At 46.2% G+C, this 13,609-nt stretch overlaps 1 protein-coding gene across 3 annotated transcripts; it reads right to left on the bottom strand.

Moving 5' to 3' along the window:
• Window positions 1–750: 750 nt before the first annotated feature.
• Window positions 751–11,843, bottom strand: arpp21 (cAMP-regulated phosphoprotein, 21). Of its 3 annotated transcripts, none has more exons than XM_035182504.2 (20): window positions 11,686–11,843; window positions 7,052–7,215; window positions 6,760–6,925; window positions 6,597–6,635; window positions 6,425–6,490; window positions 6,184–6,295; window positions 5,799–5,937; window positions 5,238–5,375; window positions 5,051–5,147; window positions 4,841–4,936; window positions 4,717–4,754; window positions 4,543–4,599; window positions 4,066–4,253; window positions 3,419–3,559; window positions 3,190–3,311; window positions 2,997–3,071; window positions 2,728–2,886; window positions 2,408–2,510; window positions 1,384–1,490; window positions 751–1,279 (listed from the first exon to the last, which is right to left on the bottom strand). In XM_035182504.2, exons 3-20 carry the CDS (start codon window positions 6,919–6,921, stop codon window positions 1,121–1,123), a joined length of 1,998 nt encoding a protein of 665 aa, XP_035038395.1. In that variant the 5' UTR covers window positions 6,922–6,925; window positions 7,052–7,215; window positions 11,686–11,843; the 3' UTR covers window positions 751–1,120. The 3 variants fall into 3 exon arrangements, with proteins under 3 accessions (XP_035038395.1, XP_047200019.1, XP_047200018.1); XM_047344063.1 differs by having other exon boundaries at window positions 1,384–1,487; XM_047344062.1 differs by having other exon boundaries at window positions 6,760–6,921.
• Window positions 11,844–13,609: the final 1,766 nt, after the last annotated feature.

Here is a 13,609-nt window from a genome sequence, read left to right as displayed (position 1 = left end):
AAATTAAGAAATGTTTCAGTTCTTTTAGGACAAAGCTAATAATTAGAGCAACTGTGCACTATTTTCTGCATTAAATATTTGATTAATTGGTTAATGGTGAAGCTAATTAGCAGATTAAATAACAATAGAAGCTCTTTTTAGCTGCATTCCTTTATATAAATAAACACTCTAGTGCTGTAGTTATTCAGTAAGAAGAGTAAATGAACTGGTTACATCACATTACTTGTCTTCTTTTACGTAGATGTTAGGATGGTGCACAGAGAGTGTTAGAGCAGGAGGGGGCGCTCAAGTCTCAAAATATAAATCCTCCTGCAGCTTAATCTGGGATGGTAACTGGAAATGTTCTTTGCTATTTTTATGAAATGTAACACATGTCATGTTGACTTGAGCCTGAACGTCGTCACATTCTCTTTGGGTAAACGTCTTGTGTTTCCTAAAGAAAACCAAACGCCCCCAATGATCCACCAGATCAACGCAAACATGTTTCGTGTGCTCGTTAGTTATTCACATCTTAATGCAGTGACATTCATCTCCCATTAGTGATCTCAGTGGTAGGCTAACAGCCTTATCAGTGCTCCCCACTGTGCACACACCACCACCACCATGTTTCTATTTGATGTTCTGAGTGTATGAAGCACTTTATGTCCTGATGTATGTCTCATCATGGCTGCATCCACCCCCATTAACATCATCGTCAACATGAACATGAACATGAAGAGCCAGGACGACAAAGAAAGGCGACCGTGTCACTCCAGCAATAACACTTTATTCTCTTCACACAGTGCATTAAAACACAGTATATAATTTATAATATATTTATAAAACTCCATTTGTGTATATAAATAATGCATTCAATACAGCAGCTCTGGTATATATACTATTAAGCTTTGGTACAGTGGTACATTTATGTGTGTGTGTGTGTGTGAGTGTGAACAGTGAGCCCTGTGGGCATCGTCAGGAAGAAGGGGGTATAGGTGAGAAGGGAGGGAGGGAGGGGAGGGAGGGGAGAAGGGAGGGAGGGAGGGGAGAGTGGAAAAATTAAAAAGGCGCTTGCGTTAAGTGTGTGCGGTGAGGTCACGCAGGAACCACAGTTATCATCGCTCCATCCGCTGCGGCGGCATCAGTACTGTTGGCTCCAGGCCGGAGCGCCGAGGCTGGTGCAGCTGGGAGGATGGCAGCCGCTGTGGTGGGAGGGCGGGGGCGCCACCACGCAGTAACCCACCTCCCCGCCCACCCCAGTCACAACTTTACTCTGGGGGTAGGACACCGGAACGCCCCCCTGCAGGACGGAAGTTAAAGTTGGAGCGAAGAATTTGCTTGCACACGCACTTTGTGAACTTCAACACTGACGCGGAATGACACCCTTGGGTGCTCTGTGTTTACCTGAACCATGCTACACTGATGAGAGGCCATTGGTGAGTAGGTCCCCAGCACAGCCTGGGCCTGAGTGTGGGAGGATTGCTGCACCCCCACAGTGGGAGGGTAACCTGCTGCAAACACACATGTAAATAAGAAAATTATTAATATATGTATTTTATCCCTGCCTTTCGTTTGAATTGAAGAGAAAAGTCATGAAAGAGCTTAAGAGTTATATATGAACATATTAGAAAGAGCTGTGAAGAACAACATGAAGCTTGTAAACATATAACGTTAGTAAAAACATTGGGAAATAAATAAGCGCTAAGCAAATGATCCACAAATTCTTTATTTGTTAAGAAGAAAATATAAAAATGTATACAGCAAACAACATTTACACATGTACATAACCTGTATTTAACATGAAGTGAGTTTATTAATTGTGTTAATATAGGATGGGTGTTATAAGCTTCAGCTTCAGCCAACACCTTTACGGCCATAGCTATAATCTCTATTTGTCCTTTATTCATTATTTTATGGCTGTGGGTACTTTTCTGTTTTATTATCATTTACTTAATATCAATGATGAAAATAAAAAATATTACATAATTTATATAGCAGGAGTGGATTTGGTTGGATATCTTTATTGTCAACATTAATCATAACAGCAACAACAACAAAACTTGAGACATTGGTTTGAGTTGTTTTCACAGATACTGGTGAGACCTAAGAAGGTGTTGACTGAGAAGTGAGGATGCAGCAGTTTGTGATTAACTGTAAAATCTAACACAGTGTTGAGGTGTGATCGTCTTTTGGGTCTTTATCCCTGCGCAGAAAAGAAGCAGCAGGAAAAGAGACCGGTTCACTGTGAGACCCTCAGACTACATCTCTGACAGTGTAACGGCCCCCTCCTCTACTGCCACAGTCTGTGCCTTTCTCATACGCACACACACAAACACACACACAAACACACACGCGTGCACACACACGCGCACACGCACACACACACACACACACACACACACACACACACACAGATGGTGGAAAGTACCTGTTGGTTGTGCTACTTGGCTGTGGATGTGCTGGCTGGGTGAGACAGGCCGGCATCCTTGCTGAGCTGAGGTAGGGTACTGGCCGTAGTAAAACACAGGCACCTACAGGATAATATATTATAATCAAAAATATGACTTTTCCTCTGTGTAGCATTAAATTCTTCCTTTTAACAGCAGGATTTTGGTGTCGGAGTTAATGTTCGATCAATGCAGCCTTCATACGAACAGCATCACATCAGTCACAAGATGAGCATTTTATGTGAGGAGTCAGCAAAGAAGTGAAAAAAATATGGATCGCGTTTGTTGCTCGTCTCCCTACCTGAGGTGAGGGCTGGCAGTAGCTGGGGGGGAGGGGGAGGGAGGGTGGGGGAGGAGCTGCATAGATGTAACCCTGACTGGGAGGGTAGAGAGGTGGGGCTTCACCAGTTGACTGACAGCTCCCTGTCATGTGAGCGAACTGCGAGGAGAAGTCCTCCATCTGTCCGTCAAAGAAAGAAGGTCAAAACACACACACACACACACACACACACGCATTCTGCATAAACACACATGTGTAAAGCAGTTGTGGGCCTGTGCAGCGATACATACTGTCGAGTACGGCTGTGAGGGAGTGACCGGCAACATCTGAGGAGCTGAGTAAGACACAGACGAGTACTGAACCACCTGAGGGAGACACACACATGTGGAGACACAGATAAAGGCACAAACAGTGACATTTGTGTGTACGTACATGCGTGAACAGATCCTGCATGTCAAACACTTCCTGCTGTGCACTCGCTACCTGCTGCTGTTGCTGCTGCTGAGGCAGAGAGCCCTGCAGCTGAGTCTGGCTCCTGATTGGCTGCTGAGCGTCTGGAGGGTTGTACACAGCGGGGGATCCGTCAGGGTTCAGGAATGGCTGCCCTGAGAGGAGGGAGGGTCGAGTGTGATCATTTATAAGTGTGGTGTGTACAAAAACCTCACTGGTATTTATACATGTGTGTGTGTGTTAGCGTGTGTGTGTTATCTACCAGTTTGTGGGTTCACTAATATGCTGCCAGGTGGGATCCCGTTCTCAATGATGTAGGCAGAGTTGTGAGCCGGCTCTTCTACGATGGGCGGAGACGGGGGGTGGGGACCGGCAGATGGCAGTCTGAACAGAGAGATGGAGCCTGAGAGTCACAGTAGAGGAAGAACGAGAGGAGAGAGGGGAGCTTTATTATCACCACACATGACAAATCACCTTTAAAACATCTCAGTGTGATGAACCTCACACTCCACCCCCCCTCTGTGCTCAAACATACTGTGCGCAGTCCCTCAGCGCAGCCTCGGCGATGATGTATGTCTCCTCCTGAATATGCGATGAAGTCTGGAGGTGTCGTGTGAAAATTTACAGCTTTGGTGTGAACATTCGTGGATTGGGTTCAATTTTTCGCACCAGAAGAACTTCCACTGGTTTTTTGTTAATTAGATGCTGCTGATTAAAAAAACCACAAAAAAACTGCTAATTTATAAACAGCGATTTTCCCGAGTGCGGCGCGGTGATGAAGTCTGGGGGACAAGTTCGCTGGCTCGCAGGAATAGAGGAGCAAAGTGTCTCACCCTCTGAATTTACACATCGAAGGTGTGAAATAAGAAGCGATGAAAAAGTCACGACATTTTAATTCTGAGGACGCACCTGAACCGCGTCCCTCCCAGCTGTGGTTGGCAGGTTGACGGGGTTTTGGGGCAGGGCTTGTCCACTGGTAGGAGGAATCAGAGTCTGTGCTGCTCCAGGGTTGGGGGTCATTGCCATAGCGACAGTCGGTGTCCGTGCTGCTCTGCCTGCTGCTGCCCTGACTGGAGCCTGAGCTACCGCGGCTCCTCCTGTGGGGCACGGCCAGAATTATCCTACAGCCTCATTCAAAAGTGGTTCGATTCCGGCACAGTGACGCACCGAGGGTTTTACATGACATTCATCGACGTAAATTATCTGCAAAGACTTTCCTTCAGTTCATTTTGATTCAGAATGGCAGAAAAAGCCTACACGCTGACAAACACACACACAAATAAAGGTCCTCTTTGTGTTCCTGCTGCAGACTCTGACAAAGTCTGTGGCAGCCAGGCTGATCAGATTAAGATGATGAATGACCACGCTTTGCCGACAGAGCTTTACCTGAAGAGCTGCCTTCTCCTCTGGGTTTCAGCATATGGGTTGTACTCCTCCACAGCCCTGCACACAGAAACACACACACACACACATACACACAGAGAGGCATATATTAATGTTCTCAGCTAAATATAAGAATTGAAAATGCACGTGGAGAGAATGCACTACAGGCAAGGTTACCTGGTTTCTACATGGGCGCTCTCCTGGGTGTAGAGAGGCTGTAACACAAGAGCAGATAAATTAGAAGGTCTCCTCTCTGTCTCTGTCTTGTTTCTCCTCATCTCCCTCTGTCTACTTGTCTCACCGCTTGGTTGAAGATTCGGTCTCGTGTTCTTTGGTACTCCTCCTCCCTCTCCTCCACTGACTTGCCCTGCTTCTCTCGAAAGGGTTGGTTTCGGGTCTGCAAAGCGAGTAATGACAACGAGTCAATTTGCTGACGCGATGCAATAAATGTCAAGCGCGGGAGTAAAGTCCTTAGAGACGGGCGACTATAGATATAGGAGCACAGACAAACCTGATCATCTGAGCTGTTGTCTCTCTTCAAGATAGTTTTCCAGCAGTGGATTTCATCGGTCTTGTCCTGCACCTCATCCAGAAAACGCTGCTCCGGTCTTGGTAGACAAAGTAACAGCCATTGTAAGTCCACACGAACAGGCAAGGATTCACATGCATACACTCACAGATACATTATAGATGCTTACATGCGTGTGCTGCTGGTCCTGTTGATGATGACAGACTTGCCTGTCTGGTCTACATTGTGCTCCATGCCAAAGTAGGCCGACACCCGATGGACCAGCATACGGTGGTAGGACGACATTTGATGGAACTTCTTAAAGGGGCTGAGGGTGATAGAAATGGGGGGAAAGAGAGAGGCGGTATGAAAAGGGAGGAGTGAGGCAGAGAGGAAGCAGTGATGAAAGTGGGAGGGAGGGAGAGGGAGAGAGAAGGAGGTAAAGTGAGACTCGTAGTATTTTTTTGTGTGTGGCTTAAATCCAGTTTCATCCCCTGTGCTGCAAACACGGCCACACTAACGTAACCGGATCAATATATTGATCAATACGCTAAATGAGCTGTTTGGACTGAATTGTAGTAAGTCAGCTAAACAAAAACATATTTTCAATTAACAAAATTTTAAAATATATATTTTGTAGGTTTGACCTGTATATGTTTTATTTCAGCACATTAAAAAGGTAGATAGCACAATAAGGTTATGAAATCTGCTCCACCCACACACACAAACACACACGGACACGGACGCACACCTATTGCTGCTGATGAAGTCAGTCACGTCCTGCTCCAGTTTAAGCAGCATCATTCGGTCTCTGGGGTTGCTGTTGAGGGTGTCGACGATAAACTGGTGCAGGTCTATGCCGGTGGAGTCGGTGTATTCCGCGCTGGACTCTGAGAGATCGGCGACACAGGCGGGCGGGATGAATTACGAGACAATAAAATAATAACGCAAAAAAAGCGCACTGCAATATCAAAAGACCCCGAGAGAACTGCATCTGAATAGTGGCACAGAATTCCACTTTATTACATTTTATTTGTTTTCTCTTGTTTCTCTTTTATGAGACATCAATCACAACACACACACAGACACGCACACAGGCGGGCACACAAACACACACACAAAACACACACACACACCTTTGGACAGTGAATGTTTCTTTGGATCTGCGCTCTTCTCCTGCTCTTCCTCCTTACAGGATGTTCTCTCATTGTCATGGCAGCTAGATGAGATGTTCGTGTCTGGAGATTCCTGAGAGGAGAATAAAGAATCATTTCAGTGTGTGGATGAACATGAGGAGGAGGAGGAGGAGGAGGAGGAAGAGGAGGAAGAGGAGGAAGAGGAGGAAGAGGAGGAGGCGGATGATAATGTGGATGTTACCTGGATTTCTTCAAATGGCGAGGACTCTTCGCAGACGGCCACACTGCGCACTAACTTTCCTTTTGCCTAAAATACACAAACACAATCACGCAATATTACATATTCATGGATTGTAATGCAATCGATATTTCAGTGAGGATGAATAATGAGCGGCGGAATTATTTTAGCTTACCTTAAGTTTTTTCTTTGGTTGCACCTGGTTACAGTGTTTCTGCGAGTGAGGACACAATTTGTCATGGAGTGAGCATGGAAGGAGTGGGGGTGGGGAGGGGTGCATAGATTGGTGGTATATTATTAATGGGGTACTTAGCGGGAGGCACGGTTGTGTCACTTACTTGCTGCTCTGGCTTCTTGCTGTCATGGAGGCACTCCTCTTCCTCCCTCTGGTTGCAGAGCGGCAGGCATGGCGGCGGGGAGGAACAGCCGATGACATCACATGGTGTCACATCGCAGGGTTTAAGGAGGACATCTGCACTTTCGACAGCGGCCTCAGTCATCTTTCTAAAAAAAATACAAAATGCTGACTGGGTCTGCTGTGGGCATTTGCCTTTTTAGAAATATCTTTGCCTGCATTAGGACGCGTCTGTGCATGTGTGTATGTGTGTATGTGTGTATGCTGTTCCGAACCTAGTTGTTTACTGGAGAGCCTCACAGGTGAATGATGAGGTCATATATCCCATGTTCCCACAGGGCAGCCAGAAACGCAATTATCCTCTCTCTCTCTCCGCCCGTGCTCGCCTTCTATACCGCTTTTCTCTCTGCTGGCTCTTTACTGGTCAATGGAAAACCGCCTGAAGAGATTGAACAACACAGGAGAAAAAACTGTGTTTAGTGGTCATTGTACAACAGAAACACCACTACACACACACACTCATACCAAACAGTTGCTCGGGCATAAAAGAATAGCTGCTGGGAATGATATCAAGTAGCTCAGCCAATGTCTGTGTGTATTAACCCCTGTCCCAAACACTCCCCAGGCTTGACAGTTAATTGCTACCGTAAATGAACTATAACTGTGCCTGTGCATCTGTGACCATAACATATAGGCCTGTGCTTTGGACGTGGTATTTGCTTGTGTATTTACATGTGTGTGGCTCATTTGAACGCATGTCTGGTGTGTGTGCGTGTTAGAGTTTGCCCTCGAGCTTTTCTTAGAAGCAGCAGCTGTGGAGGGTATCATCCGATCCGCCCGCGCTGATATTCCCAGAATGCTGGGCTGAATTTGTAATCCCGGTGGTGGGAATACTGCTAAGACCAAAGAGACAGACAAAACTTTGGAAGTGGCATTCCACCATCTTTGTTCAAAGGGCCAACTGCGTTCAGCGGGGACGCATTCCGCGGTAACATAGAGCTCATGGGGACTCTTATTGCTGTAACACCTGGGACAGGATAATGAGCTCGGAGGATGCCGAGTCCCACAACATGGTTATTTAACACCCGAATGGAGATAAGAGCAGTTTTTTTAAAAGGCCCCTCTCAGCGCATGGGCCAAGTGGTGTTTACTTCTAAAGTAAAGCAAAGCAACACCGCCTCAATGAAACACAATACACCACAGCAGCGATTCCAACAACAAAAAAAGATTCTTAGTAAGGAGGGGAGGCGTCTGAGATCTCTGCACGTGCTGCTTAGAGCAATTTTGTGTTAGGTATCATCATGAAAATGTATACAGTTTGTGCTAATTTATTTACAATGGTAGTAAACAATACTGTAGTTTAGTTGGTTTGTTTGATAAAAAAATCTGATTGTGGTGTGATGCATATTCATGTTTGTTATTGATATATAGGTAAATGTATTGATTAATGTTCAACCAATATTGAAAAGACCATTACACATGAAGGTTTTTCAGAAAGATTTATCTTGAAAATGATATTTTCTCAATAAGTATTGATGTGATGGACAGACATTTTTGTCGAAGATTATTATAATTTTTTAGGCAGAAATTACTTAAACTTTCCTGGTTCCAATTTCTCAAATGTGAAAGTTTACTTATTTTCTCCGTCATATATGATCATGATTTAATTTGCTCATCTCTGACATTTTATAGACAAGGCAACTAATCAGGGAATAATCAGCCGATTCATAGATAATGAATCTTGTTAGTCGTGGCTTGGTTATTTATCAGAGCTGGATGCTGCAGGGATATGTCTGCTGCAGTCCAGGGAAGAGGACACGATCTGGAGTCATATAAACACTCTAAAGGACACACTCTCCTAACGTGCTGTTGACAGGTTCCTGTTGAGGTGTCCTTTGACCAAGCAGAGCAACTCCACATGTGCTGCACTGTGGCTGACCTCAGACATAGAGGAGGGGCAGGGATAGAAGTGATAAATGTCCCTTAATCGTTATAATTAAAGAAAAAGTGAATAAAATATAAGAGGAAGAATGGTGGTATCGAACTGCATTAGAGCTGTGACTGTACAGCAATCAGAGAGGAATGGGAACACTGTGTAAGAAGACAGAGGAGAAAGAACGACATACACTACAGAGAAAACAAGATTAATGGGAGGTGAGGGAGGCAGGGGATGGGGAGAGATGAGGGAACAGTCTGCGGGGACTTTAAAGGTGAAGAGGGGTGAAGGCAGGCGATGGAGAGAAGCGAGGAATTGGTGACGGAGAGGCTTGCGGCACAGTCTGTCTCCGGGCTTTTCAGCCAACGTCCGTGAAGACGGGATTTGAGTGGAGCTACCAGTTTTTTGAGCTGAGCGCTGCAGAAGCAGCCCGGCCGCCCGGGGAGAAGGTGTGACACGATCATTAGCGCGTGACGGATGGCGGCGGGAGGCAGGGAGCGCCAGTACCCGCTACATCATCATCCATCTGCTGCTCTCCCCAAAGCCTCCAGCCTCGGAGCCACTTACTCACCAGGACACCTTTCTTCTCCAGCCAAAAGCTGCCTGGCTCATCCACACTGACACACAGGCGGGCCAGTGGGACAACATCCAAAAGCTACTTTAGATGGTCATTGTCAGCTCAAGCAAGTTATATTAAGTCCTTAAGTCCAGTGCCATCCAATTTATATTTAAGACCGCTGAGAATATATCTGTGAATAGCAGGATTACCAGTGGTTGTTGCATTGTTTAACAAAGACGTCTCTCATTGCACACTGAATATGCTTGTGTTCATCCTCTAGTAGACATGTATCTACATATCTTGCAATTCCCAAGGACAGTCTGCCTCTGCTTTCCTTCTTTTAGCATTTTATTTGCAGTTTTCCATTGTGAGAAAAACCTATAAAAACCAGACACCATCATCGCCTGTGGCCACAGAAGCTGCTGTTTGTGTTTTGTCTCTGAGGCTGCAGCTGAATTTAAAAGGGGGACTGGAAGCTCATTAGGAAACGATTTGGCGAGAGACTAAAAACTGAAAAGAGCAGGTCTCTCTGGTTTGAAATAATAATTGAGAAGTTTGAGGCAAACTCAGAGCCTGCGGTGCTTTGTTTATCAATAACGTGCACACGGCTTTTCCCCCCTGAGCCTCTAATTGGGCTACTATTGTTTTCTCATAAACAGGATATATGGCTTTTTAGTTTACCTTTCTTTTTAGTTTAAAATATTGTTGCATATTCTGTGCTATTCACCTTTCTTTTTTTTTTTTTACATCTGCAGCTGTAAGAGATATCTTATTTCTGGGCCGGTTTTTACTTCACCTCCTCGCCGCAGCATATTCGAGTCAAATAAAACAGGTCATGAATTATTTCGCCCTCCACTTTAAGACAAAGAACAGAAAGTAGGCTGCTGGTGGAATTTAGGTTATTTTGTCCTTTGAGTTCCCAGCACCTGGGCAGCCACAACAGCCTTATCACCGCAGCGACTTGTGGGTGCGACAGCTGCAAACTCCAACCTGAGCTGAGGGAGGGGAATACCAGCACATACACACAACACGCAGTAGTACGCAGTGATGCTTTTAAAGGGCGACTTCACACAAAATTAAGCACCGTTTGTCACTCACAATAAAAAAAAAAAAACGGATGCCATCTTAACTGTGTGACTGTGCTCACACACGTTTAAATGGAGGATGCGCTGAGTATGCCAAAAAGAAACAGGTGTCATCTTCATGCACAACTCTGAGGCATCCTGTTAACCCACATAACGGGGCCAAGCAGTGACAAGGCTGGATGGAGCAAGTGTGATCTACTTTGGGGATAGTGGGAGCTGTGCCCGTGTGCAGGCATGTGTGTACTTGTTTTTGTTGTATCTTTAGGACCCTCTCCAGCATATAAACTGACCTTGTCAGGACCAGTGGACCTCATGGGGACCGGGTAAAAGCCAGGTCCTAATTAGGCGAGAATATAATTTCTGAGGTCCTGGTTAAGGCTGGTGGTAAAGGCAGGGTCCTAACAAGGACAGGTGTGCAAACTTCAGTGTGTGCACGTAGTTGTGAGGACTAATTCGGATTCAAATTCTTTATGCGGACATTTTTAGTCTCCACAGCTTCAAAGTTATTTTTTATTGATTTAAACTTTTAACGACAATAAGGTTTAAGTTGTGGTTAGTCATCTGCGATAGTTAAGGTTAAGTGCATTGTGCCAATAAGTGTCCTCACACGTAGAGAAAGGCGGACATGTGTCTGTGGGTTTGTGTCGCATTACAGTGACCCGGGCTAAGCTGGAGCTCCGGGCTATTTTTACTCCCGGGCAGGCGGGGAGCGGACCTCCTGCTCCGGGACTTCACCGCGCTGTCAGCTGCGTGTGGGCTGCGGAGGTCGGCGGGCGGAGGAGACCCGGGGAAGGAGGGGGGTAATTCACTTGTATAGCTGCTAATATCAAGACACGTTAACCTGACGTGAAAAAGCGAGGGAAACTGTGACTGGAACCTGCTTTTAAACTCACATTTTACACCCAAGCTACGAGAAATATAAAGAGAAAGCGCTGATCGAACATTTCCCCCGGTGAATCAAAACAGTTTGAGCTCCAACGGATCAACGTAACACACGTTGGGTTAAAGATTAAATATAATTAAACACATTTACCGGCTCGGAAACGTCAGTTATCTTTCATTCATCGGTGTCGCGGCCGTTCGAGATCCGGAGGTAACTGCGACTGATCGCTGTAGTTAGACCCTCGTGTAGCCGCGTTCACTCGGGAGTTTCTGCCTCATTATTAACCCGTCATTGTAATTTTTGCTTCTGCTTTCGTTTGTCTGATTTTTTAATAATCAGATCGGGAAAGTGCGGTCAAGAGGGCACCAGGCAACAAGAAGCGTCGGCGGAGTGACACGCGAAACGCAGGAGGCGTCATCCGCCGCGGTGAGTGTCAGTTATCTTACCGTGGGGCTGCGAGGAGTCTCCCTCCCTCCGCTGGGGCTCGTGCTGCCGTGTGCTGCCGACCACCGACCGATCGACTGCCGCTGACACCAGGCGTCTGTGGACTGTGGAGGTCCGTTGCTCCTCCTCCGCCTTTTGCCTGTCTGCGTCGGAGCGATGGGGAGGGGTGAGGAGGAGAGGAGGAGAGGAGGGGTGAGGAGAGAGGAGAGAGGAGAGGAGAGAAGGGGAGGGGAGAGGGAGAGGAGAGGGAGAGGAGAGGAGAGGAGAGGAGAGGAGAGGTGAGAGGAGGGGTGAGGAGGAGAGGTGCGAGGAGAGGAGGGAGAGAGGAGGAGAGGAGGGGTGAGGAGAGGAGAGGAGAGGAGAGGGGAGAGGAGGGAGAGGAGAGGAGAGGAGAGGAGGAGAGGTGAGAGGAGGGGTGAGGAGCGCTGACAGCTCTGAACCTTGAGCCACTCGCCCACACACTTGCGAGGAATGTACGAGAGCTGGTGCTCGTGCTACAACAGCAGCAGCTCCCACTCATCTCTATCTCTGTCCCCGTCTATTCTCTCCATCTCCATCCCTCCATCTCCATCCCTCCCTCCATCTCTCCATCTCCATCCCTTCATCTTTCATCGCTCATCTCCCTCCCTCCCTTCATCTCTCCATCTCCATCTCCATCCCTCCCTCATCTCCATCCCTCCCTCCCTCCCTCTATCTCTCCATCTCCATCCCTTCATCTTTCATCTCTATCTCACCATCGTTCATCTCATCCCTCCATCTCCATCCCTCCCTCCATCTCTCCATCTCCATCTCCATCCCTCCCTCCATCCCTCCCTTCATCTCCATCCCTACATCTCCATCACCACCCCTCTCTACATCTCCATCCCACAATCTCCATCACCATCCCTCCATCTCCAGGCTCCCGACTCCAACACGTGAGGAGGGGGACACAAAAATAAATCCTCCATTATGTCTTTATAAAAGATAACAACGCTCATCTTTGCAGTGTAAACTGCAGTAATTATATAAGACAAACTTGCAGAACTCGTGCAGAACATGCACAAGAAAAGAGGCCCCCTAAGGAGCGAGACCCCCCCACAGACACCAAATCACAACATATATTATCACACTCACTTTACAAAGTGAGACCTTACTGTGTTGTAGAGAAACCAAAAGTCCCAACGATAAGTAAACACCTTAACAGAACCACACTCATCTGCCTCCACCGGAGAGAGGAGAAAAATGTGTGAGTGGGGCGAGGGGGAAGAAGAACGAGAGACAGCTGTTATTAATGATAGCAGCACCAGTCTTTCATAATAATAATAACAACAACAACAACAACAACAACAACAACAATAGTTGAGAAGAGAGTTCTCAGTTCTCGTAATGATACGGTTTAAACACTCTGCACATAGAGTAAATTGAGCAGATTGTACAGTTAATTGGCTGCACTGCAACAGATCATTCTAAACTGGATTAAAATACAAAAGGGCAGAGAGGAGGTGATTGATATGTTTTATATGTAACCCACATTATATATGTTGTGGAGAGACTGTGAGGAAGTTGGTTTATTTGCACGATGAGTTGCAACTAAATCCAGACGCAGGACACAGACATATTCCATAATGTCACCTCAAATGTTTTAAGAGCCGCTGCAGGTATTACATGTATTTAATAGATGTAGAAGATTATCTAAAGTTCTCTTATTGTGGAAACATGAATAAACCTAGTGTGTGGCTAATGCATGGTACAGATAAAAATAAATCCACCCATGCATATTTCTTACAGTTGAGTCCAAACAGGTGGGTCCCTTTTTTCTGCCTTTCTATCCTGTAGACTTAAGGTGAGTTTTTTGTAATGGATAGTGGTGGTGAGTCGATTTTAAAAATACTGTCAAACTTCACAATATGAAGTCTAAAAATATCCCTGTTCGCTTTAAGGAAATCC

Source organism: Hippoglossus stenolepis, chromosome 17, assembly GCF_022539355.2.
Source record: "Hippoglossus stenolepis isolate QCI-W04-F060 chromosome 17, HSTE1.2, whole genome shotgun sequence".
Lineage (NCBI taxonomy): Eukaryota > Metazoa > Chordata > Actinopteri > Pleuronectiformes > Pleuronectidae > Hippoglossus > Hippoglossus stenolepis.
The sequence above is the reverse complement of the archived record's forward strand: the minus strand, read 5'-3'. Positions and strand labels throughout refer to the sequence as shown.